Source organism: Dendropsophus ebraccatus, chromosome 4 (genome assembly GCF_027789765.1).
Source record: "Dendropsophus ebraccatus isolate aDenEbr1 chromosome 4, aDenEbr1.pat, whole genome shotgun sequence".
Taxonomy (NCBI): Eukaryota; Metazoa; Chordata; class Amphibia; order Anura; family Hylidae; genus Dendropsophus; species Dendropsophus ebraccatus.
Window position 1 is genome coordinate 36,941,217 of NC_091457.1, and position 26,428 is coordinate 36,967,644.

Sequence of the window (26,428 nt, forward strand, 5' to 3'; positions counted from 1 at the left end):
AGGGGATATATACAGAGCTGGGGGGAGAGGGGATACACACAGGGCTGGTGGGAGGGAATATATACAGGGCTGGGGGGGAGGGGATATATACAGGGCTGGAGGAGAGGGTATATACAGTGCTGGCGGGAGGGAATATATACAGGGCTGGGGGGGGGAGAGGGGATATATACAGGGCTGGAGGGAGAGGGGATATATACAGGGCTGGAGGGAGAGGGGATATATACAGGGCTGGGGGGGAGAGGGGATATATACAGGGCTGGGGGGGAGAGGGGATATATACAGGGTTGGGGGGAGGGGGCATATATAAAGGGCAGGAGGGATGGGGGATATATACAGGGCTGGAGGGAGAGAGGGCATATATACAGGGCTGGAGGGAGGGGGGATATATACAGGGCTGGGGGAGAGGGGATATATACAGGGCTGGAGGGAGGAGGGATATATACAGGGCTGAGGGGATAAATACAGGGCTGGAGGGAGGGGGGATATATACAGGGCTGGAGGTAGGGCATATATACAGGGCTGGAGGGCAGGGGGATATAGAGGGCTGGAGGGAGGGGGGATATATACAGGGCTGGAGGTAGGGGGATATATACAGGGCTGGAGGGAGGGGGAATATATACAGGGTTGGAGGAGAGGGGGGATATATACAGGGCTGGAGGTAGGCGGGGATATATACAGGGCTGGAGGGAGGGGGGATATATACAGGGCTGGTGGGATGGGGGATATATACAGGGCTGGAGGTAGGGCATATATACAGGGCTGGAGGGCAGGGGGATATAGAGGGCTGGAGGGAGGGGGATATATACAAGGCTGGAGGTAGGGGGATATATACAGGGCTGGAGGGAGGGGGAATATATACAGGGTTGGAGGAGAGGGGGGATATATACAGGGCTGGAGGTAGGGGGGGATATATACAGGGCTGGAGGGAGGGGGGATATATACAGGGCTGGTGGGATGGGGGATATATACAGGGCTGGAGGTAGGGCATATATACAGGGCTGGAGGGCAGGGGGATATAGAGGGCTGGAGGGAGGGGGATATATACAAGGCTGGAGGTAGGGGGATATATACAAGGCTGGAGGTAGGGTAGATTTATACAGGGCTGGAGGTAGGGGGATATATACAAGGCTGGAGGTAGGGGGGATATATACAGGGCTGGAGGTAGGGGGGATATATACAGGGCTGGAGGGAGGGGGATATATACAGGGCTGGAGGGAGGGGGGATATATACAGGGCTGAAAGGAGGGAGGATATATACAGGGCTGGAGGTAGGGGGGATATATACAGGGCTGGAGGTAGGGGGGATATATACAGGGCTGGAGGTAGGGGGATATATACAGGGCTGGAGGGAGGGGGATATATACAGGGCTGGAGGTAGGGGGGATATATACAGGGCTGGAGGGGGATATATACAGGGCTGGAGGGGGATATATACAAGGCTGGAGGTAGGGGGCATATATACAGGGCTGGAGGTAGGGGGCATATATACAGGGCTGGAGGTAGGGGGGATATATACAGGGCTGGAGGGGGATATATACAAGGCTGGAGGTAGGGGGCATATATACAGGGCTGGAGGTAGGGGGCATATATACAGGGCTGGTGGGAGGGAATATATACAGGGCTGGAGGCAGAGAGGGAATATGTACAGGGCTGGAGGGAGGAGGTGGCTATTGTGCTGTGGGGAAGGAGTATTTGCACAATGTAGAGGGGACAGGCCCCTGCACTCTGGATGCCAGCAGGACGGCTGGAGGCCATTAGATGACATTACACATCCTCTCACCTCTCTCTGTGCTGCCTCCAGCCGTCCTGTGTCGGCACTTCCTGCTCTCTGCACTGTTTCTTGGTCCATACAGAGCCTTCCTGCTGCCCTAAGACACGCCCCCTGCACAGAGTAAGCCCATAGACACTCTGTATGCAGGAAGTGCGGGGGCTTCTCCTCTCTGAGACCGTTCTAGGGGGACACGTGGGGCCCCTGCCAGGATAGTTAGGAGGTGACAGGAGTGTCCTAGGGGCCATAGTCTGCAGAAGCTTATATTGGGCCTGGATCTGCTGAACAGGGAGCCTCCTGTTCAGGGGCCCACCAGGGGGGAGAAAGGGGGAGGGGCCCACCGGGGGTTTCCCCGACTCCCCGGTGGCCCAGTTCGACCCTGGTAGTGATCACGGTCTTTGTTGATCACGGCCGTGATTACTACAGTAATTACGTAGTGCTGCACCTGAGGGGGATCACGGCCGGAGTGTATAGTATACCCTCCGGCCGGGATCCCTAGTGACGCCGCAAGAAAAGGCCCTTTCTAGGTAATTTGAACTACAGGGCGAATTTTGCTAAGAGAAAAAAAAAAAGAAACATTATACTCACCTTAAAGAGGATGTACCACCCGGTACATCCTCTTTAACCTGAACCCACGAATCGATCAGCGCCGGCACGGGGAAGCCAGTGCAGCGGTCCGTTTTTCGGACCGCCGCCCGGTTCCCGTGCACAGCGCCGTTCGATCCAGCCCTGTATGACGCGGCTCCACTCAATCTAAGCGAGCTAAGCGAGCCGCGTCATACAGGGGAGGGAATTCCCTCTCACTGGGGGCGGCCCGGCCGGCCTCCAGTGCTTCAGGACCGGCCGGTACCGCTGGATCAAACGGCTTCACCGTGCCGGCGCCGATTGATCCGTGGGTTCAGGTTAAAGAGGATGTACCGGGTGGTACATCCTCTTTAATACAGCAACATACAGCGGGTCCCTGCCACATCTTCAGCCTGCAAGGAGCAGGCCGCCGCCGCTCCCGCACACATCTTCACCATCCAGCAGGCGCAGTGATATGACGTCACTGCGCCTGCAGGAGGGAGAGGATGTGTGAGGGGGTGGCGGCCTGACAGGTGCTGAGCTCGGCGGAGCGCGGTCCAGGAGGGGTGAGCTGCGGTCAGCGTGGCTGATGGGGCAGTCGGGGTGAGTGATGAGTCTGCCTCTAGAAACGGCCATGTGCAAGAGACAGACATGTCAGTTTTCTGCGGCCGCTATTCACTGTGCTTTTAACTTCTTTAACTATTTTGCTGTGGACAGGTCCACTTCAAGCAGTAGCATGCACAGCACTGGGACTGCCGCATTGAACATGACCATAAAACATACATTTTTTTGTCAATCAAGTTAAACTGGGCTACCCAAAATGAACTACTGATCAGGTCTTACATCACATTATTAGGTAGGACTCACAAGACAAAAAGAATAGTCATTAGCCATTTCTGAAACATATTTATTGTAATGAAAAGTTATCAATCATGTCCAGCAGCCTTCAATGCAAAAAGACCCGCACTTTTGCTGCTGTGTAATTGTAAATTGCTTAAAGGAGTTGGCCACTTTTTAGTAAAATAGGTCAGTACAAAGTATTAGTAAGTGTGCTCTATGTATATACTGACAGCAGCTCCCTGTGTACCTCATAGAGCTAAAATCAGACTCCCCTCATCCAGGCTGGGCTGCCCTGCTCTGTTTTGTTTCAGTCCGCAAAATGGCTGACATGGAGGAGCATGTGACCAGGCCCTGTCCACTGTGTCCTCCATAGACACATACAGGCTCAGTGGTGGACAGTGGGGGCGGGGCATAGTCACATACTCCTCCATGTCAGCAATTTTATGGACCAAAACACCACAGAGTAGGGCAGCCCAGCCTGGAGCAGGGGAGTCTGATATTAGCTCTATGAGGTCCACAGGGAGCTGCTGTCAATATATATAGTGAGTACAGTTACTAATACGGTACACTATGCAATTTTACTATAAAGAGGCCAACCCCTTTAATGGAAAAAAAATTGAAAGCAGAAATAACATAAGAATTATGTTGGTACAAAAACTGGGAAAAGTTATAACTTTGAAAAAGAAATAAATCTCTGCAAGAGTATTTTGTTTGTTTGAAATACACATTAAGGACACGTTCCCACACAGTATTTTTGCTTAATATTTTTCAGTATTTTGCAACCAAAATCAGAAGTGGATTGAAAACACAGAAAAGCTATGTTCACTCACTGTTGAAATTGAGTGGATAGTTGCCATTTAAAGTCCGACAAAAAATTTTCATTTAAGTATTGTGTTGCCCCCCAAAAGTTATACAAAGGACCAATATACACTTATTACGGGAAATTTATATAAAATGCTCTTAAAAGCTTCTGCAGAGGGGTGCCGCAAAACTGAGGGACACAAGGTGCTGGAAGAGCACTGAGCATCCCTCTGCCATCATCCTCTCCAGCAGCCAAAGCCCGCACAGCTCTGGGAGTTGAGTCGTGACATCACTATGTTATCCAGGAAGTGAATCCTTAATGCAGTAGTAAGTGCAGGGAAAAAACGCACTTCATGTACATTTCCAATAACTTTTGGGGGGCAATACAATACTTTAATAAAAAATTTTTTGCTGGACTTCTCCTTTAATGGCAAATAACAGATGTTGTTTTAAAATAACAGCAATTATTTGCTATTAAATTACGGCCATCCACTCAATTTCAACAGTGTGTGAACATAGCCTGTGTTTTCAATCCACTCCTGGTTTTGGTTGCAAAATGCTAAGCAAAAATTCTGTGTGGAAACATAGCCTAAGGGAACATTTACATGTCTGCAAAATACTGTCCATGCACAGGCAGTATTCTGTGGATCGAACCTCTCGTCATCATGGTTAATTATGCCAGAGGCTTCAAAACTGTTTAAGGGTACAAACACACTTGGCGTATCTGCAGTGAGTTTCTCGCTGCAAATTCGCAGTGAGACTCGCTGCGGATCCCAGCCCTATACTTTCAATGGCAGACAAAACTTGCAGCAGGGCTGTACATCGCTGCGAGTTTGTCCGCAGCCCGCCACGTTAACCCCCCGGCCGCTGGAGACTGTACATCCCTGCTGCGTGTTTGTCTGCCATTGAATAAAGAGGGACAGGATCCGCAGCGAGAAAGGTTTGCGCTACTGTACACAGTCACTGTGTCAGAACAGTAGCACTAACTTTTAACCAGTTTCGGAGCTCCCAGCATCATAATAAATCATGATGCTGGAAGCTCAGAGGTCCGGTCTGCAGAATACTGCTCGTGTACGAACAGTTCACGCGTACCGGATCCTTAGCAGATTTCACCCTGCGAGTTAGCAGCGAAATCCGCTGCGGATCCAGTTGTGTGAAGGTGAATGGGTCCCACACACGCAGCGGATCCGCTGAGTGTATGGGACCTGGCCCCTTTAACCCCTGCGCTGCCAGCCGAAAGCCCACCCGCAGATCCGGCCCCTTTGACCCCACCGGCCCTAAGCATACATTACCAGCTCAGCGTCGCAGCTTGATTCAGGCTCCCCTCACTCCTCTTCAGTCAATCAGTGCTCCGTGCACTGATTGGTTGAAGAGGAGCGAGGGGAGCCGGGAGCGTCACACAGCCGTGGCGCTGAGCAGGTAATGTATGCTCGGGGTCGGGACTGCGGGCGGGCAGGCTTTCAGCCGGGTCCCATACCCGCAGCGAACACGCAGCAAACTTGCAGTGTGAAATGTGCTGCGGATCCGGTACTTGTAAACGTACCCTTAAAGTGAATCTGTTAGGTCCGTACCAGGTACAGAGCTGCAGATACGGGCAGATGGGTAGTAGGGAGATAAAACGAGTGATGCTTCTGTCTTTGCTGATGGCCATTTGCAAAGTTATAATATTGCATTTTTCCTCTGAAGCTGAAGTGCCACAGCTATCTGCTTGTATCATTTTCCATGGAATCTAAAAGGTCACACCTGTCTGCAGCTCTACCTGGTAGAGACCTGACAGATTCCCTTTAAGGCTATGTTCACACACAGTAGAATGATACCAAAATACAGATAATTTGGGGGTAAAAATATTTTCAATGTATTGATGCACTCCATTGAAGTCAATGGGAAATTGGCCATCAGTACACGCACGGTTCAGAATAACGGCCGTAATTGATTACAACAATTCAAATAATGAAAATGCTTGCTTTTGAAAAAAAAAAAAAAAAAGACATTTTTTAACCTGTTCACATTTTGTTTTATTTTACAGCCATAGTTTGGTATTATTTTACTGTGTGTGAGCTTAAAGTCTCATGTTTCTAAACCCCACAAGTGCTGCTTTTCATGACTGGAAGGTCAGTGGAATGTTTTCTCCTTTCTGACAAGTGCAACAACATCATTCATAATGTCAAAAAGAAAAATTTGGCAAGTTGGCTTGTACAATGTCTTCATAATCCATGACTTTTGACCTCTGGAAACCTCCATTATTTGTGTTATACTACCTAATACATCTCCACTCGAGGAATTTTTAACCATTGTCTTAACTGTATGGACATTTCTATTATAGTCGAGAGCTGCAAGCTGTGTGCGTGCTACTAGAGAGTCTATAAAAAAGTGCAACGTCTTTGAATGATATTTAAGGCAAGTTCTGTAGTATATATCTAACTCTCCTGTGTGACAATGGAAGGACAGCTGTTTTAAGTCCTCTAATAAACTGGTATTTTCCACAACTTTTTTGAGTCGTTCATAGGCGGCCGAACCTTTCTCCAACCAGTTTGTACTGTTCACCACATCTTCTGGGAGAGGTGGGTGATGACATGCTCTGCAATCACTATCACCATCCCACTCATGGACATTGGTGACATGCTGATTAATGGATTTCCATTTCTGGATTAACAAATCAGGGTTTTTACAACATGTGCAAGAGCTCCACCAAAGATGGTTTCTGATCGCCTCCACCCATTGATGTAAGATTTCACAGTCTTTATGTTTTGCTGCCATTAAAACTTCTTCACCAATGGATCTGGAGAGGTGCCATAGATCTATGTGATGTATGATATCTGGATAACTTTCCTTTAGAATTTCCTTAATTGCAACACTCCTGCCAGTAACAATCATTTTCACATCAGCATTCATGGTCTGGAGTTCCTCCATAGCCTTTAGGAATCCTATCTTTTCTAGGTCTTCCAACGTCCCTTGTTGAGTAACCGGCTCCACTGAAAATGAACAAATCTTTTTGCTAGACACGTCCATCATGGAGTATGTAGAATACTTAGCAGAAAATCCAGGATTGTCCAGTTGTTGATCTCCTGCCAGGCAGAGGGGTCTTCCCTGTATACTTTGCATGACTGCCTTTTGTTCCTCCTTCCAGTGATGATTAATGGTTGGGAATAGATACATAGACTGATGTTTTGAATAAGTAGTTTTGTCCATTGATTTCAAATTAAGCAATTTAAACATTTGTTGGGATTTCACAAAACTGGAGCCACTAAACAGCACTGCGGCAGATAATAGAACATTTCCCAATGGTTCATATCCATGTCTTGGCTGGCTTTCCCACAGTAAACTTGTATGACCAGAACTGCAACGAACTTCTATTGACAGATATGATCCAACAGTTTCCTTCCTGTACTGAGTGAGCGGTGACATACATTTTGTTTTGGCCCTACACGGTATCATCATTATCAGTTTCTTGAGACAGGATTCAAACACAATATACTTTTCTTCTTCAACAGGATTCTCTTCTGGTGACTCCAAGTCCTGGAAGACATGTTTTACATCATCCTCATCTTCTGCATCACTTGGAACCAAGAAGGATTCATCTTCATCCTCGCTCAATTCATTGATATAGAATGAGGAGTCATTCAGGTCCTCAGGTTCATCCTCAACCTTTATTGCACTTGCTTCCGATGATGTTGGAATTCTGTAAACTGGAGCAAATGATTCACATGGAATGGGTGGAAAACTTTCTATTTTCAGATTTTTTGAAACAAACCGAATAGTCTCTTGTGAAGGACTAGAAACGGGAAATTGATCCTCTCTTGTTTTTACATCGGGTTCCATTTTCACTCTACTGGTGTCAAAATCTGGTACCGTAAAGGTATTTTTAAATGGATGTGGAGATAATGCTTGCCCTACTGAATCATTTTCTTCTTTAATATGGAATTCATGTTTTATATCTGAAGCAGCAGGTACAGATGTAGCCACTTCATAATCCGATAAGACTTCAGCTTTAACTAATTTTAAATTAACAGTATCCAAATCTTCACATGGATCATTATCACTGTCACTTGAGCAGGAAGGACTGAAGTCACTGAATTCAATGTCTTCCTGGCTGTCCATACATACGGGTGACTCTAAGACATCAGTGCGTTTACTTGGAACTAATAAGGTACACATAATTTTACGATTTTTTCTACCAATTTTAGTTTGCGTGTGTATATTTCTTTTCCTATGCATTGGGTCAGTGGCAATACAGCAACTTTTTCTATTTGTGAGGAAATTAGTGTTGACACCTTTGTCAACCATTAAAGGCTTCTGAGTATTGCAAGGTTGAATACATGGTCTGCTGTTTGAAACAAAACAAAGTTTTCTTGTGCTTACTGATGTTTGGCTTATAGAACGGCTGGGAAGGACACTTGAACCAGAAGAGGAAGCAGCACTAGTATTCAAAACTACAATATTATCCTCCAGTTTTCTTTTCTTTGATGGCGGCAGACAATCAGTAACTACTGTTTGGGAAGTAGGTGTTTTAAGAGGAATTTGGACAACAGACATAGAGGGTGGTTTCTGTGTAGAAATAGATGTGGTTGGTGGCACGCGTGTCACAGAGGACACATTTCCAGATATTGGAAGAACTATCCTGGAGTATGGCTTTGTTTCACGAACAATGGATAGAGCCATACTGCTTGGTGGAGTTCTCATAGGTTTATAGGAAGACTTATCAACTCCAGAGGTAGAGATTACAGGACTAGGTGCTGGGAATAAGGATATCATCGGACAGGAAGATGGAGTTTTGGTGCTTGAAGATGTGGTTTCTGGCCTGAGTTGGGTATCCAAACTGGAATTTGTGAGAACAGAAGAGGCAGTTTTTTGTAGAAATGTGACAGGGACTAAAGTACTTTTCTGCAGGTTGGCAGGTGTTAACTGCTCACCATGGGATAATGTTGGAAATTTTGAAATTGTAGATGTAATTTGCTGAACACACGATGAAGATACTGGTACTTCCAAAATGGATGAGGTAGAGGGACTCAATACAAATGACTGCTGACTTACACCAGACAAGGCAGAATGCTTTTGCGTAGCGGTGGACGCAGTAATTCCAGTTGTTGATCTGTTCACAACTACTGAATTAGACTTATTATTAACAGTGTCTGCTGGAAACAAAACATGCTGAGGAACTAAGGTCACTTGCTGAATGGTGGGTTGTGAAGACGGCTTTGACTGATCAACCGGTATATTAACCTCATATGTCCGAACTGTCCCAGGACAAGATAGCTTCTGGCCATCAGCAGGTGAACCAGAAGGAATGTATTGCTCACTACATGAGCTCGATGGTCCAGACACTAATGGAATAGTTGTAGATATTAAAGTATCTGATGAAACACCAAGTGGAGATTTATTTTTGAATATAGTAGGAACAGCACCCTTTACTAAACGTCTCCGATCATCATCATAGCGGTAACTGTCATGTGAAAAATGTGAGGAACAAATTCTGTATGAGTCATATAATTTTCCTAAATATACTTTCTCAACCATTTTGTCAATGTCGGCGCCATATTGTCCTGTCTGTAGCAGCCAAAGCTTAATTCTTTCAGGTTCTTTTGGAAAACAATGAAGAATTATATTGGGACCACGCCATCTAGATGAGTTTAGGCAACCGCGAACAACACAGGATGGCATGATGAGAGGCCTACAAGAAATATATAAATATATTGAGGTAAACTATTATACCTATGTTAAAGTGCAACACATTGTACAATAGTATTCATAGTTTAAAGAATATTTCATGAACACATTATTTAACTGATGGGGAGCATTAGGGTATATTCACACGGGCTCGCTGCGAGAATCTCGCTGCGCGCCCGGCAGGTCCTGTCAGTTCCCATAAACTACATACTCGCTGCGGTCTAGACCGCAGCGAGTATGTAATTATACCGCGCTTAACCCCCTTCTACTCCCGCCGGCTCCCCCGCTGTAAGCAGCATACATTACCTGTCCTTGCTGCACGGGTCCGGCGTCCTGCTCTCCCGTCCGGCCAATCAGTGGCTGCGGCTGGGCAACACACTAATTGGCCGGACAGGAGAGCAGGACGCCGGACCCGTGCAGCAAGGACAGGTAATGTATGCTGCTTACAGCGGGGGAGCCGGCGGGAGTAGAAGGGGTTAAGCGCGGTATAATTACATACTCGCTGCGGTCGTTTAGACCGCAGCAAGTATGTAGTTTATGGGAACTGACAGGACCTGCCGGGCTCGCAGCGAGAATCTCGCTGCGAGCTTGCCCGTGTGAATATACCCTTATTCACATTTCAACCCCCTTAAAAAATCTCCCCAGTTAAAAATCAATGCAAAAGAACATACATGCATCTATAGTTCACTGCTTTTAATTATTACCACATGGAAGAAGACAGGAGGAGCATTTAGGTATGATTCATACAGTGCTGTTTTTGTGCAGTTATCAAATGTATTCTTCAGCCATAACTGTGGTAAAAAGTGAGATGAAAAAAGCCCCAAAAAAAGAAAAAAAAAAATCAAAAGACATCATGGGAAGAGCCCCTAACTACTCACTGTCCTGCCTTAACCCAAAATAAGGAATTTTAGTATTCAAACAACTGCATTGTTGCCTTAACAGTCAGGTGACTCTGTAATCACAATCTGACCCCCCAAACCACTTGTAACGTCAGATAGCTGCTTTTAATCCAAGATCTGTCCTGTGGTCCGTTCGGCAGATGATGCAGTTATTGTCCTAAAAAAATAATTTTAAAACTGGCATGGCCTAGAGTACCCATGCCCTGCGACACCCCTCCGCCCCTCCATCATTAGGAATGCCTCTAGAACAATTTCTCCTACTCATCACCTGTCTGAACACTGCACATGTGCTGGATCATTAACCCCTTCCCCCAATATGACGTCCAGGGACGTCATGAAAAGCAGTGCCAGAATGCATCATGACGTCCCTGGACGTCATGCTCATCCTGCCTCTTTCCACTGTCCCTGGCTGAGATCGGGTAGCAGGAGGAGGCTGTGTCACACAGCCTCCTCCTGCTGCCACTGCCCGGAGGGGAGCCGCGCTCCCCCCGGACAATTAAACCTATAGACGCCGCGGTCGGCGTGACCGCAGCGTACATGGGGAGATCTCCTTCTTTTCGACGATCGGGTGCTGGGAGGAGGCAGCTGCACATGCTGTAACACTGCTGTGCTCCTCCCAGGCACCCGCTCTCTGCCGGAGCCGACCCTGCGCCCCCTCCTCCCCGTTCTTCCCCATGCTCCCCCTTCCCAGCCCGCTCTCTCCCTCTGCAGGCGCTCCCCCTCCCTCCCCGTGCTTCCTTTCCTGGCACCCCCCCCCCCCCCCCCCCACCGTGCTTCCTTTACGGGAGCCCCCCAACCTCCCCGTGCTTCCTTTCCTGGCCCCCCCCCCCTCCCCGTGCTTCCTTTCCCGGCGGCGCGCGCCCCCCCCCCCCCCCCGGAGCCGCACGAGTAATCGCTCGACTCCGGGAGGGTAACCATAGCAACCCAGACGCTTCCCAGTGCGTCTGGGCTGCTATGATTTCTAATGATCAGGCCCCTGCACTGAGGCTGGGACCTGATCATTTGAATGATCTGTCAGTGTGACACTGACAGATCATTCAATATATAATGCATTACAGCACTGATCATGTGCTGTAATGCATTATATATGTGAAAAAGTGAAAGTTAAAAAAAAAACACTAAACACACTTACATACATAAATAAAGAAATAATTACAATAAATAAATTAAATAAACACATAATAAGTACATAATAAATAAAATAAATAAATAAAAAAATTGAAATAAATAAATAAATATAAATATACACATTCCCCATCCTCCCTTTATAAATGATCCCCTATAAATAAAGTACACATATTTGGTATCGCCGCGTCCATAATGACCCCCTCTATTAACCTATTACATTAATTATTCCACCCGATTAACGCCATTAAAATAAATAAAGATCTAACAAAAATGACAATTTGTTAATCCCTCCCCCTAAAAAATATAGAAAAAATGTCACATGTACCCAAAATGTGTACCACTAAAAGCATCATCTTATGCAGCCAAAAAAAAAGTCTTCACATAACTCCATTGGCGAAAAAATAAAAATATCGCTGCTCTTACAATATGCATGACACAAACAGTTTTTATAGTATAAATGCCATAAAGTATAACAAAAGCTATATAACATGGATATCACTGTAATCGTACCGACCTGACGAATAACGATAACATGTCATATGTGAGGTATAGTAAATGGTGTACAAAAAAATTATGAAAAACAGCTGCTAAATTGTGTTTTTTATTCGTACCATCTCATAAAAAAATTTAATAAATAATGATCAGGGTGTCACATGTCCCTCAGAATGGTACCGATGGAAAGGTAAATTTATCTTACACAATATTTTGGCACCGCAAGTCCTCTGTGACATGGTATTATGGCTAAAAAAAAAACCTGAAATAAGAAAAGACCCTAAAAATACACAAGGCTTCTGTCATGTCTGCGGCCTGTGGTTGAGTCAGGTGATGCACTGCGGGGGATTTCTAGAAACATTGGAATATAGGGAATAAAAAGTGAGTTCCATTTCTCAGTTAGTATTTGCTGTGTTAGAGGGAAACAATAGATAACCCCTTCCCCCAATATGACGTCCAGGGACGTCATGAAAAGCAGTGGCAGAACGCATCATGACGTCCCTGGACGTCATGCTTTCCCTGCATCCCCCCTCTGTCTCTATCTAAGATCGAGCAGCAAGAGGAGGCTGTGTGACACAGCCTCCTCCTGCTGCCACTGACCGGAGGGGAGCCGCGCTCCCCCGGGCAGTTAACCCCATAAACGCCGCGGTCAATGCGACTGCAGCGTCTATGGGGAGATTCAATGTCCTCCCGCCGATCGGGCGGCGGGGGAGGCTGCAGAATGTTGCCTCCCCCCACCGCCACTACATGTATGTCCCCCTCCCCTCGTTCTCCGATACTGGCGGATCGCCGCTATTACCGTTATAGCGGCGATCTGCCGGTACCGGGCATTACCATCGCCGTCGCCTTTCATCTCCCCCCACCGTGAATCTCCCACGGTGGGGGGAGATGAAAAAGTATCAATCAGACCACAGATCAGCCCCCCTAGTGGGCGATCACTACCCGCTCCCCTCCCCGGGCGGCCATCACATCCAAGATGGCCGCCCCATCCCTGTGAACAGACTATCTCTGTTCACAGGGATGGAAATAAAATAATAATCAAAGCCCCATGCTCTCCGCCACAGGAGGTAGCGGAGAGCATGGGGCAGTGATCGGGGACCCCCCTGTGTGGTCCCGGAGCAGGTGATCGGCGGTATATACTATATACCGCTGATCGCCTGTTCCCAGTGCAAAGAAGCACTTTTTATCCCCTGTCACCATAAATGATTGGTGACAGGGGATAAAAAGTGATACAGTGTCGCCCCCCACCCCCCCAGTCACCCCCCTTCCCTATATACATTACCTGATCCAGGGAGGTCCTTCCTCCTTGGCGTCCAGGCTGATTCTGAAGTGCGCATGCGCTCCAGAATCAGTTATCTCGGAAAATTTAAAGTTGCCCGTAACCACCCCAGATTGTCTGTAACCACCGCAGGTTGCCCGTGACCACCCCACATTACCTGTAATCTAATTTTTTATTGTATTTTAGTAACTGCGCTATTCTAATAACTATTACTAGCTGCGGTTTTCCTCCAGCAAATTGGCACTCCTTCCCTTCTGAGCCCCGCTGTGAGCCCATACAGTGTTTTATGCCCACATATGGGGTACCGTTTTACCCAGAAGAAGCTGTGTTACAGATTTTGGGGTACGTTTTTTCTCCCATTCCTCGTGAAATTGAGAAATTTTAAACTAAACAAACATATTATTGGAAAAATTCGAGTTTTTAATTTTTACTGTCTTATTTTGAATACTTTCGTCTAATACCTGTGGGGTCAAACCGCTCACTGCACCCCAAGATGAGTTCTTTGAGGGGTGCACCTTCCTAAATGGGGTGACTTTTGGGGGCGTTCTATTCTGCTGACACTACAAGGGCGCTGCAAACGCACCTGGCGCTCAGAAACTTCTTCAGAAAAATCTGCACTGAAAATGCTAATTGGCGCTTCTTCCCTTCTGAGCCCGGCTGTGTGCCCATACAGTGGTTTATGCCCACATATGGGGTACCGTTCTACTCAGGAGAACCTGCGTTACAGATTTTGGCATGCAGCTTCTCCCCTGTTCTTAGTGAAATTGAGAAATTTCCAACTAAACGAACATATTATTGGAAAAATTCTAGTTTTTCAATTTTACTGTGTTATTTTGAATACTTTCCTCTAATACCTGTGGGGTCAAAATGGTCACCACACCCCAAGATGAATTCTTTGAGGGGTGTACTTTCCAAAATGGGCTGACTTTTGGGGGGGGTTCTCTTCTGCGGACACTACAGGGGCGCTGCAAACGCACCTGGCGCTCAGAAACTTCTTCAGCAAAATCTGCATTAAAAAAGCGAATTGGCTATCCTTCCCTTCTGAGCCCGGCTGTGTGCCCATACAGTGGTTTACAGCCACATATGGGGTACCGTTGTATTCAGGAGAACCTGCATTACAGATTTTGGCATGCTTTTTTTCTCTTGTTCCTTTTGAAAATGAGAAACTTTAATCTAAACGTATATATTATTTTAAAATTTAAAGCTTCGATTTTTTTACGGCTTAATTGTGAATACTTTCCTCCAGCCCCTGTAGGGTTAAAATGCTCATTATACCCCTTGATTAATTCTTTAAGGTGTCTAGTTTTCAAAATGGGGTCACTTATGGGGGTTTCCAGTATACAAGCCTTCTAAATCCATTTAAAAAAAGAACTGGTCCCTAAAAAAAAAATCAGTTTTGGAAACTTTCCCAAAATGTGATAATTTGCTAAACCCCATAACACCCTAAAAAAGTTAAATATGTTTCCCAAATTATACCAGAATAAAGAGGACATATTGGTAATGTGATTTAGTAACTAATTTATGTGCTATGACTTCCTTTTTTAGAAGCAGAGAATTTCAGAAGTTCATTAAATGCTAAATTTTTAAATTTTTCATGATATTTTGATGTTTTTCACAAAAAACACACAAAGTAGTGACCAAATTTTGCCACTAATATAAAGTGCCATATGTGACGAAAAAACAGTCTCAGAATCGCTAGCATACGTTAAAGCATCACTGAGTTATAAGTGCATAAAGTGAGACAGGTCAGATTTTGAAAAATGAGCTTGGTCATTAAGGCCAAAACAGGCTGCGGAGGCAAGGGGTTAAAGGGAATTTATCACCCCCCGTGCCGGGGTGACAGGCTCCCGACCCCCCGCTAGAGCACCTTATACAGTTAGGGCCAGAAATATTTTGACAGTGACACAATTTTCGCGAGTTGGGCTCTGCATGCCACCGCATTGGATTTGAAATGAAACCTCTACAACAAAATTCAAGCGCAGATTGTAACGTTTAATTTGAAGGGTTGAACAAAAATATCTGATAGAAAATGTAGGAATTGTACACATTTCTTTACAAACACTCCACATTTTAGGAGCTCAAAAGTAAGTGGACAAATAAACATAACCCAAACAAAATTTTTTTTTTTTCAATATTTTGTTGCGAATCCTTTGGAGGCAATCACTGCCTTAAGTCTGGAACCCATGGACATCACCAAACGCTGGGTTTCCTCCTTCTTAATGCTTTGCCAGGCCTTTACAGCTGCAGCCTTCAGGTCTTGCTTGTTTGTGGGTCTTTTCATCTTAAAGGGAACCATTCACCCCGTGGCCCCGGCAGAAACTGACATACAGTGACATAAAGGTCAATATACTTACCACATCGCTCCCGGTCCCGTCCCGGATCCCGTTGTTGACACGGAGAAATCGCCGATTCTTCTTCTCGCGCCCATTATGGTAATGAGCGCCGCCGGGTCCGAAGTCCAGCCTCCTCCCCGCCTCCGACACTTGATTGACGCTGGGTCCTCTTCCTCCTCGTCTTCTTTCTTCTCGCCAGATCCTGCGCAGGCGCCGTGACAGTTGTTTTCGGCGCATGCGCAGTTCACAATTGCGGCGGGATTTTTGGTGGTTCATGCGTACGCTGGAAAGTATACGATATACGGCTGCACAGTGCACACTATGTATGAATCTACGGCCCTATCGTAAACGGACCCGTAAAAAATTAACAAGACCATTGTTTGCGGCTGAATATGCGGCCGTGGATTGACAGGCGGTCCGTACGGAGTACTTCAAAAATAGCCGGCAATGATGCCGAATGCCGATGCCTCTAATAGTTAATATATTAAATTAATAAAACACATTTTCTTTGTAATAAAGTCACTTTCGTTGTTCAATAATTTAATTCTAACGAATCCATCATTTTGCAATTAAATATACTGTTAAAATAAATATATATATAAATAAATGTATATTTATATATATATTTATTTTTTGACAGTTTATTTAATTGCACAATGATGGATTCGTTAAAATTAAATTATTGAACAACGAAACTGATTTTATTTCAACGAAAATGTGTTTTATTAATTAAATATTAATTAGTACAGGAAGCTCCATAAGCCGTTAATTCATATTGCCGGCAAAAGAGCATTCTGTACTACTCATCACTTTACTTTAATAAAAACATCAAATGTTTCTTCTAATTATGTTATCACAATAGCATTATTAGAAGAAACATTTAGAATTATATGTGCGCTCAGCTGATTGGCTGATCGGCTGAGCGCACATATAATTAGCCGGTCCACAGTACAGTGACTTCATTGTGCTGCGGACCAGCGAAGAGGACACATCGGGGTGAGTATAGAGCTCTCCCCACCCCCTCCCCAGCGCTGCACCCCTCCCAGCAAGGAAGGGGGGTCACTTAACCCCTTCCTTGCTGGGATGGGTGCAGTCTGACATCAGTCTGGCCCCCAAGGGGTTAAGGGGGATGCAATACATCCTCCCTTAACCCCTTTGGGGCCAGACTGTAAGCAGCGATCTGTAAAGATGCTGCATACTGTAAGGAGCACAACACCGCTCACAATGATGGGTGTTGTGCTCCTGTTTGTGTGTTTTTTGTGTGTTTCTCCCTTTTTGTTTTTCAGATATCGGTATCCTGTGGATTACGTCGGATTCGGTGGACTACATCGATGACCAGCGTTGTTTGGTGTTTTTTTTTTTTATAAAATGGTCAATGAGGGGTGTGGGGGTGTTTTTATTTGAATAAAAATTTTTTTTAACTTGTGTCTTGTCTTTATTTCTTTACTTTATAGACTTAGTAGTGGAAGCCGTCTAATAGACGGAATCCATTACTAAGTCGGGGCCTAGTGTTAGCCGGTATAAAATGGCTAACACTAACCCCCCATTATTACCCCAGTACCCAATGCCACCAGGGGTACTGGGAAGAGCCGGGTGCCAGTGGTCCCGGAGCGTCAAAATTGGCGCTCCCGGACCGGGCGGCAGCAGGCTGGTAAGATTTAGGCTGGAGAGGGCCTAAACCAATGGCTCTTCCCACCCTGGTGTTACCAGGCTGCTGTCGTTTGGTTTTTAACCCGGCTGGTTATAAAAATAGGGGGGACCCTATGCTTTTTTTTTTTTAAATAAATAAATAATTTAAAAAAACGCATAGGGTCCCCCCTATTTTCATAACCAGCCGGGTTAAAAACCAAACGACAGCAGCCTGGTAACACCAGGGTGGGAAGAGCCATTGGTTTAGGCCCTCCCCAGCCTAAATCTTACCAGCCTGCTGCCGCCCAGTCCAGGAGCGCCAATTTTGACGCTCCGGGACCACTGGCACCCGGCTCTTCCCAGTACCCCTGGTGGCATTGGGTACTGGGGTAATAATGGGGGGGTTAGTGTTAGCCATTTTATACCGGCTAACACTAGGCCCCAACTTAGTAATGGATTCCGTCTATTGGACGGCTTCCACTACTAAGTCTATAAAGTAAAGAAATAAAGACAAAACACCCCCACACCCCTCATTGACCATTTTATTAAAAAACAACAACAAACAACCGCTGGTCATCGACGTAGTCCACCGAATCCGACGTAATCCCCAGGATACCGATATCTGAAAAACAAAAAGGGAGAAACACACAAACAGGAGCACAACACCCATCATTGTGAGCGGTGTTGTGCTCCTTACAGTATGCAGCATCTTTACAGATCGCTGCTTACAGTCTGGCCCCAAAGGGGTTAAGGGAGGATGTATTGCATCCCCCTTAACCCCTTGGGGGCCAGACTGATGTCAGACTGCACCCATCCCAGCAAGGAAGGGGTTAAGTGACCCCCCTTCCTTGCTGGGAGGGGTGCAGTGCTGGGGAGGGGGTGGGGAGAGCTCTATACTCACCCCGATGTGTCCTCTTCGCTGGTCCGCAGCACAATGAAGTCACTGTACTGCGGACCGGCTCTTTATATGTGCGCTCAGCCGATCAGCCAATCAGCTGAGCGCACATATAATTCTAAATGTTTCTTCTAATAATGCTATTGTGATAACATAATTAAAAGAAACATTTGATGTTTTAATTAAAGTAAAGTGATGATTAGTACAGAATGCTCTTTTGCCGGCAATATGAATTAACGGCTTATGGAGCTTCCTGTACTAATTAATATTTAATTAATAAAACACATTTTCGTTGAAATAAAATCAGTTTTGTTGTTCAATAATTTAATTCTAACGAATCCATCATTGTGCAATTAAATATACTGTCAAAAAATATATATATAAATATACATTTATTTATATATATATATTTATTTTAACAGTATATTTACTTGCAAAATGATGGATTCGTTAGAATTAAATTATTGAACAACAAAAGGGACTTTATTACAAAGAAAATGTGTTTTATTAATTCAATATATTAACCATGAGAGGCATCGGCATACTGCAGAGGATCGCAAACCCCGGTAATAGCAATTCATGTAAACTGTTTCCCTGCTTTCCCAGATGCATCCAGAGGTGTTTGCATCACTTTCTTAAGATTTTATTTGTTATTTTTAGTTGAACCAGATTTCCAAGTAAATGACCGTATGTTTTCAGCCGCATGTCTATTTTTTCCCACGGCCGTAGTTTCATCCGCACATTTACAGCCGCATAAAAAATACAGCCGCACAGTTACATAGTGTGAACCTAGCCTTGTTCTGGATTTGAGCAAGTGAAATGCATGCTCAATTGGGTTAATTGGGATCTGGTGATTGACTTGGCCATTGCAGAATGTTCCACTTTTTTGCACTCATGAACTCCTAGGTAGCTTATGCTGTATGCTTGGGGTCATTGTCCATCTGTACTATGAAGCGCCGTCCGATCAACTTTGCAGCACTTGGCTGAATCTGGGCTGAAAGTATATCCCGGTACACTTCAGAATTCATCCGGCTACTCTTGTCTGCTGTTATGTCATCAATAAACACAAGTGACCCAGTGCCATTGAAAGCCATGCATGCCCATGCCATCACGTTGCCTCCACCATGTTTTACAGAGGATGTGGTGTGCCTTGAATCATGTGCCGTTCCCTTTGTTCTCCAAACTTTTTTCTTCCCTTTCTGGTACAGGTTGATCTTTGTCTCATCTGTCCATAGAATACTTTTCCAGAACTGAGCTGGCTTCTTGAGGTGTTTTTCGGCAAATTTAACTCTGGCCTGCCTATTTTTGGAATTGATGAATGGTTTGCATCTAGATGTGAACCCTTTGTATTTACTTTCATGGAGTCTTCTCTTTACTGTTGACTTAGAGACAGATACACCTACTTCCCTGAGAGTGTTTTGGACTTCAGTTGATGTTGTGAACGGGTTCTTCTTCACCAAAGAAAGTATGCAGCGATCATCCACCACTGTTGTCTTCCGTGGACGCCCAGGCCTTTTTGAGTTCCCAAGCTCACCAGTCAATTCCTTTTTTCTCAGAATGTAACCGACTGTTGATTTTGCTACTCCAAGCATGTCTGCTATCTCTCTGATGGATTTTTTCTTTTTTTTCAGCCTCAGGATGTTTTGCTTCACCTCAATTGAGAGTTCCTTTGACTGCATGTTGTCTGGTCACAGCAACAGCTTCAAAAAGCAAAACCACACACCTGGAATCAACCCCAGACCTTTTAACTACTACATTGATTACAGGTTAACGAGGGAGACGCCTTCAGAGTTAATTGCAGCCCTTAGAGTCCATTGTCCAATTACTTTTAGTCCCTTGAAAAAGAGGAGGCTATGCATTACAGAGCTATGATTCCTAAACCCTTTCTCCGATTTGGATGTGGAAACTCTCATATTGCAGCTGGGAGTGTGCACTTTCAGCCCATATTGTATATATAATTGTATTTCTGAACATGTTTTTGTAAACAGCTAAAATAACAAAACTTGTGTCACTGTCCAAATATTTCTGGTCCTAACTGTACGTACCTGATCCCGCCGGGTCCCGCTTCTTGAGACGGTCGGGTGACGGAGAGGTCAGCGCCCGAAGCCTGGCGCACGCGCGCTCCTGAGATGAGTCCAACGCTCATAGAGGATGACGGAGCGTTGGACTCACTAGTCATTCTCTATGAGTGTTGGACTCTCAGGAGCGCGCGCGCCAGGCTTCGGGTGCTGATTTCTCCATCACCCGACCGAATCAAGAAGCGGGACTCGGCAAGATCAGGTATGTATAGGGGGTCGGGAGCCTGTCACCTCGGCATGGGGGGGGGGGGGGGGGTGACAGGCCCTCTTTAAAGGACAACTCCGGCGAAATTGTTTTTTAGCTTATTGAACACACATTACAAAGTTATATAACTTTGTAATGTGGTTAAATACCCGGTCTGGCCCCCTTCCCCCACTTTCGGACCCCCGACCCCCCAGCCCGGAAGTTAAAGAATGTATACATTACCTATTACGGTCCTCTTCTCCCGGGCGGCATCTGGTGACGAAGACGTCAGAGCCGGGGGGCAGTCCGGGTCTTCTTCCTCCTCGGCGTCTTCATGGAGAGTGAATGGGACGGAAAAGGCTGCTGGTGCACATGCGCACCAGCAGCCTTTTCATTGGCTGGAGCGCATCACATGGCTTCCAGCTTGCTGAGCCCTGATTGGCTGAGGTTGCTGGAAGCCATGTGATGCGCTCCAGCCAATGAAAAGGCTGCCGGTGCGCAAGTGCACTGGCAGCCTTTTCCATCCCCAGGACCGGGAAGTCAGAGACATCGCTGGACGGCGGTGACGGTGAGACGGACGGCAGCGAATGGAGTGGCGATCGTAACCGGAGAGATGGTGAGTATGGTGTCTGTGTGTGTCTGTGTTTTTTTTTGGGGGGGGGGGGGCCCCGCCGGAGTTGTCCTTTAAGGTACCTGTGCAGTGTTCATACAGTTGATGAATAGGGGTAATCCCTAATAATGATGAGGAGGGGCGGAGAGGAAAGAGAGAGGCTTCGCAATCCTAGGGCACACACTCTAGGCCACGCCAATTTGAAACAGGGCTGCAAGTTTAAAAGATGTTTTTTATGACAATAAAGGCATCACCTCCTGAACTGACCCCAGGACAGATCTTGGATTAAAAGCAGTTATTTGATGATGCAAGCGGTTGGGGGGGGGGGGGGGGTTGTCAGATTGTGGTTAAAGAGACGCTTTAATTTCAGTAAGTGAATGCTAAAATCAGATGCTTCCTCACCCCCCTGAGCCTTTTGAAATAAAGTTCACACCCTCCTGACTACTATAAGAAAAGTGCAGACAGTCAATCAAATAATGATATTGCTTTCTCATTCAGGTCACTGTCGGCAGTAGTGACCTGTCTAAGCCAGTGACCGGTGAAGCATTTCTCACATGTTGGCGCATGAATATAAAGCTGTGAGTGGTGATGTTACAGTGTGGGCAGGTGTGTCTAGTCAGTACAGAACATGCCCTATACATTGTGAATGGTACAGTGACATGCTCATACTAGTTGTAAACAGTCGTATAGAAGAAAAAAATCTGTATGCACTCACCACTTTACACAAATAAAGGACTTTTTATCTGCTAAAGTGGTGAGTGCATACAGATTTTTTCTTCTATACGACTGTTTACAAGTGCTGCTTTTAGCTCTATCTGTATATCTGCACCCCCGAAGGCCTGGTACCTTTACTAGAGCACAGTATATATCACTGGCTACACAACACTATGGATATGAGATAGTGCCGACCCCTGTATCTTTATTCTACACACTCATACTAGTGCCGACCCCTGTATCTATATTCTACACACTCATACTAGTTGTATAACATTACTCCAGTCATTGTGCCTCAGCATGAACACACAGGCCTAAATTTCTCTTCATGAATGAAAATGCTCCAGCTCATCAAGGTTGTATCATTGGGAAATTACTGCTGGAGACTGGGGGACCTTACATGAAGTTGCCTGCACATTCTCCAGACCTAAATTCCATTAAAAAAAACTATGGGAGCAGCTGAGTCACTGTGTGTAAATGGCTGGTAACTCTGTACCCCAGAACCTGAATGACCTGCGGGTCGCCCTTAAAAAGAGTGGAATGCCATGCCTCAGCAGACAATAAGTCGACAAGCTGTAATTGAGGCTCAAGGGCACACAATAAGTTATTCAGACATTGACAAGTTTTGTTGGGCCCTACCCATCACTGGTGATGGCTTTTGTTTCAGATAAGGAAATTACCATTGCTGCTTCTACTTATATGCCCTACTTGATATATCATCACTGGAGTGGGAACTTTTTACACAAGACAAATATCCCTAACTTTTTATGAGTAGTGTGCCTCTCTACACTTAGCTACCCAAGCAGAGTCAGTGTCACATTAGCATAAATTGAGGGCATTTGCGTGACCTGACTGCATATCTAATCACTGGAACTGAAATCATCATAGCTTATCCCTGTGAAGCTTTCAGTTTGGGTCATTAGACCTGCAGTTATCAGGGGTTTGCATCCATAATAGACACAGATGTGCCAATATTATGTTTCAGAGAAACTTGCTTTATCCTCTTCACCCAAACTGACCCATGTCCAATTAGCTGGGCTGTTCCCACAATTGGGCATACCGGTACATCCACACAGGCTTAGCAGCAGTGCCCATGTTACCTTCAGTAGGAGCTGGCTGCACATGCTGCCTCAACTGTCAGGAGTGGAGATGCACTTTAATCCTGGCAGTTAACCCTTTAGATTATGTGGTTTGCACAACTGCAGCATGGTTGCAGAGAGAGGGAGTTCCCTACGCTCTCCATTCGCACCCTACAAAAGCATTATTAACGGTTGCTATGACACCCGGATCCTGAAGAACCTGTCTCCAGAAGCTAATCAGGATCTGATGATGCAGTCTGACCAGCACACCTGTTTAGCATAATACTGTAGTGCAGATCTGTAATGCAGTGTAAAAAGAATTACACTGCAAAAAGTGTAAAAAGAATTTATATATATATAATATATATATATATATATATATATCCCTTTTTTCCTATAGGTGAGGTTTAAAAAATAAAATAAAAAATACACACTTAATATTGTCATTGTCAACTGTACCACAAAATAAATAAAAAAATACTAACCAAATTACTGTTGCTTGTTAATCCAGCCTCCCTAAAAACAAAAAGTTATCAAAATGTCCTATCTAGTGGAAAATAGTAAAACTAAAAACATGACATCACTTGGCTCCATGCTTCTTGTCACTGCTGCAGTTCCACATTTGCCCTCTAAGGCATGCAAGAGCTTACCTTCTTAGATTTAAAGTGACTGTACCACCAGGTCCAGGCTGAAGCACTGGAGGCGGGCCGACCCACCCCCAGTGGGAAGAAACCCCAGCCCCTCCATGACGTGACTCCATTAGAATCAATGGAACCCTATCATGGAGGGGCTAGGGTTTCCTCCCACTAAGGGTGGGTCGGCCCGCCTCCAGTGCTTCAGCCTGGGCCTGGTGGTACAGTCACTTTAAAGGGCCAGTGTGCACTACATTATTTCTTCATTCATCTATCCTGATTCTCAATGACCTATTTAAAGATGCCCCTCCTATTTCTTCTTTGCTGAGTGTTGTTGGTCAACTCTGTTTCTGAGCGAAAGCGTTGCTTCTGCATATATTCCGGGAGTGACAGCCCGCTCAGCCAATCAGTGACTGCGACTCTCACCATTCTCAATCAGTGATTGGCTGAGTGGCCTGTACCTCCCAAGGCGACTTTGTCTTGGAAGTGGCTGCGATCAGCGGGGGACACTGAGGACCCGTAGAGCAACACCGGGGGGGGGGGCACGAAAAGGTAAGTATAGGCTTTTTTGTTTTCTATATAACAGCAGCAGTATATTAAAAGTTGTCTAATGCTGGACAACCCCTACGACTCTTCTCCCTGGTGTGGCCCAAAGTGAAACTGGTTCAGCAGCACAATGAGTCCACAAGGTTCTGCTTGAGAGCCCCCTATTAAATCAATGGGAGTTTTAAAGGGGTAAATCAGATAACACTGATCAATGCTATGACAAAGTTTTAAAAAACATGACATAGACCCTTCCCCAATAAAAGTTTAAATCACCTCCCTTTCCCATTTTATTGATAAAACATTATTGTGCCTGCATGGTGAACGGTGAAAACAAAAAGCAGTAAAAAAACACTAAAAAGTGATCAATACGCCCCATATATACAAATATGGTAAAAACTAGAGATCATGGTTCAAAAAAATTACACCCAATACAGCCCCGTAGGTTAAACAAAAGAAAAGTTTTATAAGAGTCACAATAGGGCCATTTTAATCATACCTATTTGCAAAAAACTGTTTTACTGTTATAAAAAATAGAAAATCTATATAAACTGCATATCTCTGTATTCAGACTGACCTACAGAACAGAATAAAGATATGTCAGTTTTACCATAAGGTGGTAGATTGAAAGGCTGAATTACATTAATACTTATTTCTGGCCATGTACAAGGAAAAATAAGAGTCATAGCTCTTAGAAGGCAAGAAGGAAAAAATGAAAACACAAAATTGAAAATCGTCATGGTCATTAGAGTCTCTGTCCTTAAAGAGGTACTCCGGGCTGGGGGGGGTTTGCCTATGGCCAGGGAGGAGGTGGCCTAGGCACTAACACGGGCTTGAGACGTGACGTTTCAAGTCCCCTTAACCAGTCAGTGGCAGAGGCGGGATCCCCGCCTCTGTCCGGCCGCGTCCGTGGCCGGGCAGCACGGACCGCGGCGGCACAATAGGGGACACGGTGCTGGAACCAGGGAGGTAAGGGGACGTCATTGTCCTCATCCACCTCCTCCCTGGCCATTAGAGATAAGCGAACCGGCCAAGGTTCGTACGAACCTGAACTCTCGGCTTCTGATTCTCGCTGTCTGCCCGCTCCGTGGAGAGGGTGGATACAGCCTGAGGACCGCCTAGAAAACTGGGATACAGCCTATGGCTGGGTTCACACTACGTATATTTCAGGCAGTATTTGGTCCTCATAGCAACCAAAACCAGGAGTGGATTTAAAACACAGAAAGGCTATGTTCACATAATGTTGTAATTGAGTGGATGACTGTAATTTAATGGCAAATATTTGTTGTTATTTTAAAACAACGGCTGTTATATTGAAATAATGGCAGTTACTCAATTCCAACATTGTGTGGACAGAGCCTTTCTGTGTTTTCAATCCACTCCTGGTTTTGGTTGCTATGAGGACCTGACATGAGGACCAAATACTGCCCGAAATATACGTAAAGTGAACCCAGCCTATGGCTGTATCGCAGTTTTCCAGGCGGTCCTCGAGGTTGTATCCACCCTCTCGGGAAGACAGCGGGAGTCAGAAGCCGAGAGTTCAGGTTCATACAAACCCGAACCTCAGCCGGTTCGCTCATCTCTACCGGCCATAGGCAAAAAAGACCCCCAGCCTGGAGTACCCCTTTAAAGGGTACCTATAATTCTGCTTGCAAGACAGGATATTCCTTCAAAACTCCGGCATGGTAATACACCCATAACATGTAGCTACGATGCGTCTAGCAGTTCAGTACACTGCTCGCCTTAGGAGAGGACTACGTACCAGCCAGAGGTTTGAAGGAATATCCTGCTGCACAAGCAGAATGACAGGTTCCCTTCCTTTTCAGAGTAGGGCTATACGGGAAAAATTCTGGCCACTACTCAGGCCAAGATGGACTTCCTGCAGCCTTGGCCACAACTTGACCTCAGTCACTTACATGAGGGCCATTGCTGTGCAGCAAGTATGTCATGTATCCCTGGCCTTAATCTGGTTTTGACTAAAGAATAAAGTTAAACCCTAGTAATAATAAAATTACTGTAGTGACTACCCTAGTAGTAATAGAAAAGGCACGAATATATGCGTACCAGCATGTTCTGTTACCACCCCAACCCTTATACACCGCCCAGTAACACAGGGTAGTGCATCCATAGTGACCTATAAGGACAGCAATACACAGGGAAGGTGACACATTGGCCGGCCATACATAAGAACACAGCACACCATCATCCCGCCAGTTACCTCAGCACACTGCGCCGCCAATACTTCTCAGAACCACTTCAGCTTCTCTGACGTCACACGCCGGCGACCGAGCTGCGC

At 45.6% G+C, this 26,428-nt stretch overlaps 1 protein-coding gene across 4 annotated transcripts; it reads right to left on the reverse strand.

Moving 5' to 3' along the window:
- Positions 1-3,701: 3,701 nt before the first annotated feature.
- On the reverse strand, positions 3,702-26,428 carry LOC138788079 (uncharacterized). Of its 4 annotated transcripts, none has more exons than XM_069965580.1 (2): positions 26,351-26,428; positions 3,702-9,641 (listed from the first exon to the last, which is right to left on the reverse strand). In XM_069965580.1, the coding sequence occupies exon 2, from the start codon at positions 9,629-9,631 to the stop codon at positions 6,086-6,088; it is 3,546 nt and encodes a 1,181-aa protein (XP_069821681.1). In that variant the 5' UTR covers positions 9,632-9,641; positions 26,351-26,428; the 3' UTR covers positions 3,702-6,085. The 4 variants fall into 4 exon arrangements, with proteins under 4 accessions (XP_069821681.1, XP_069821682.1, XP_069821684.1 ...); XM_069965581.1 differs by lacking the exon at positions 26,351-26,428 and adding an exon at positions 22,979-23,013; XM_069965583.1 differs by lacking the exon at positions 26,351-26,428 and adding an exon at positions 22,898-22,971.

Coding starts and splice junctions, on each gene's coding strand:
- LOC138788079 (XM_069965580.1), bottom strand. CDS start 9,631: ATGCCATCCTGTGTTGTTCGCGGTTGCCTAAACTCATCTAGATGGCGT.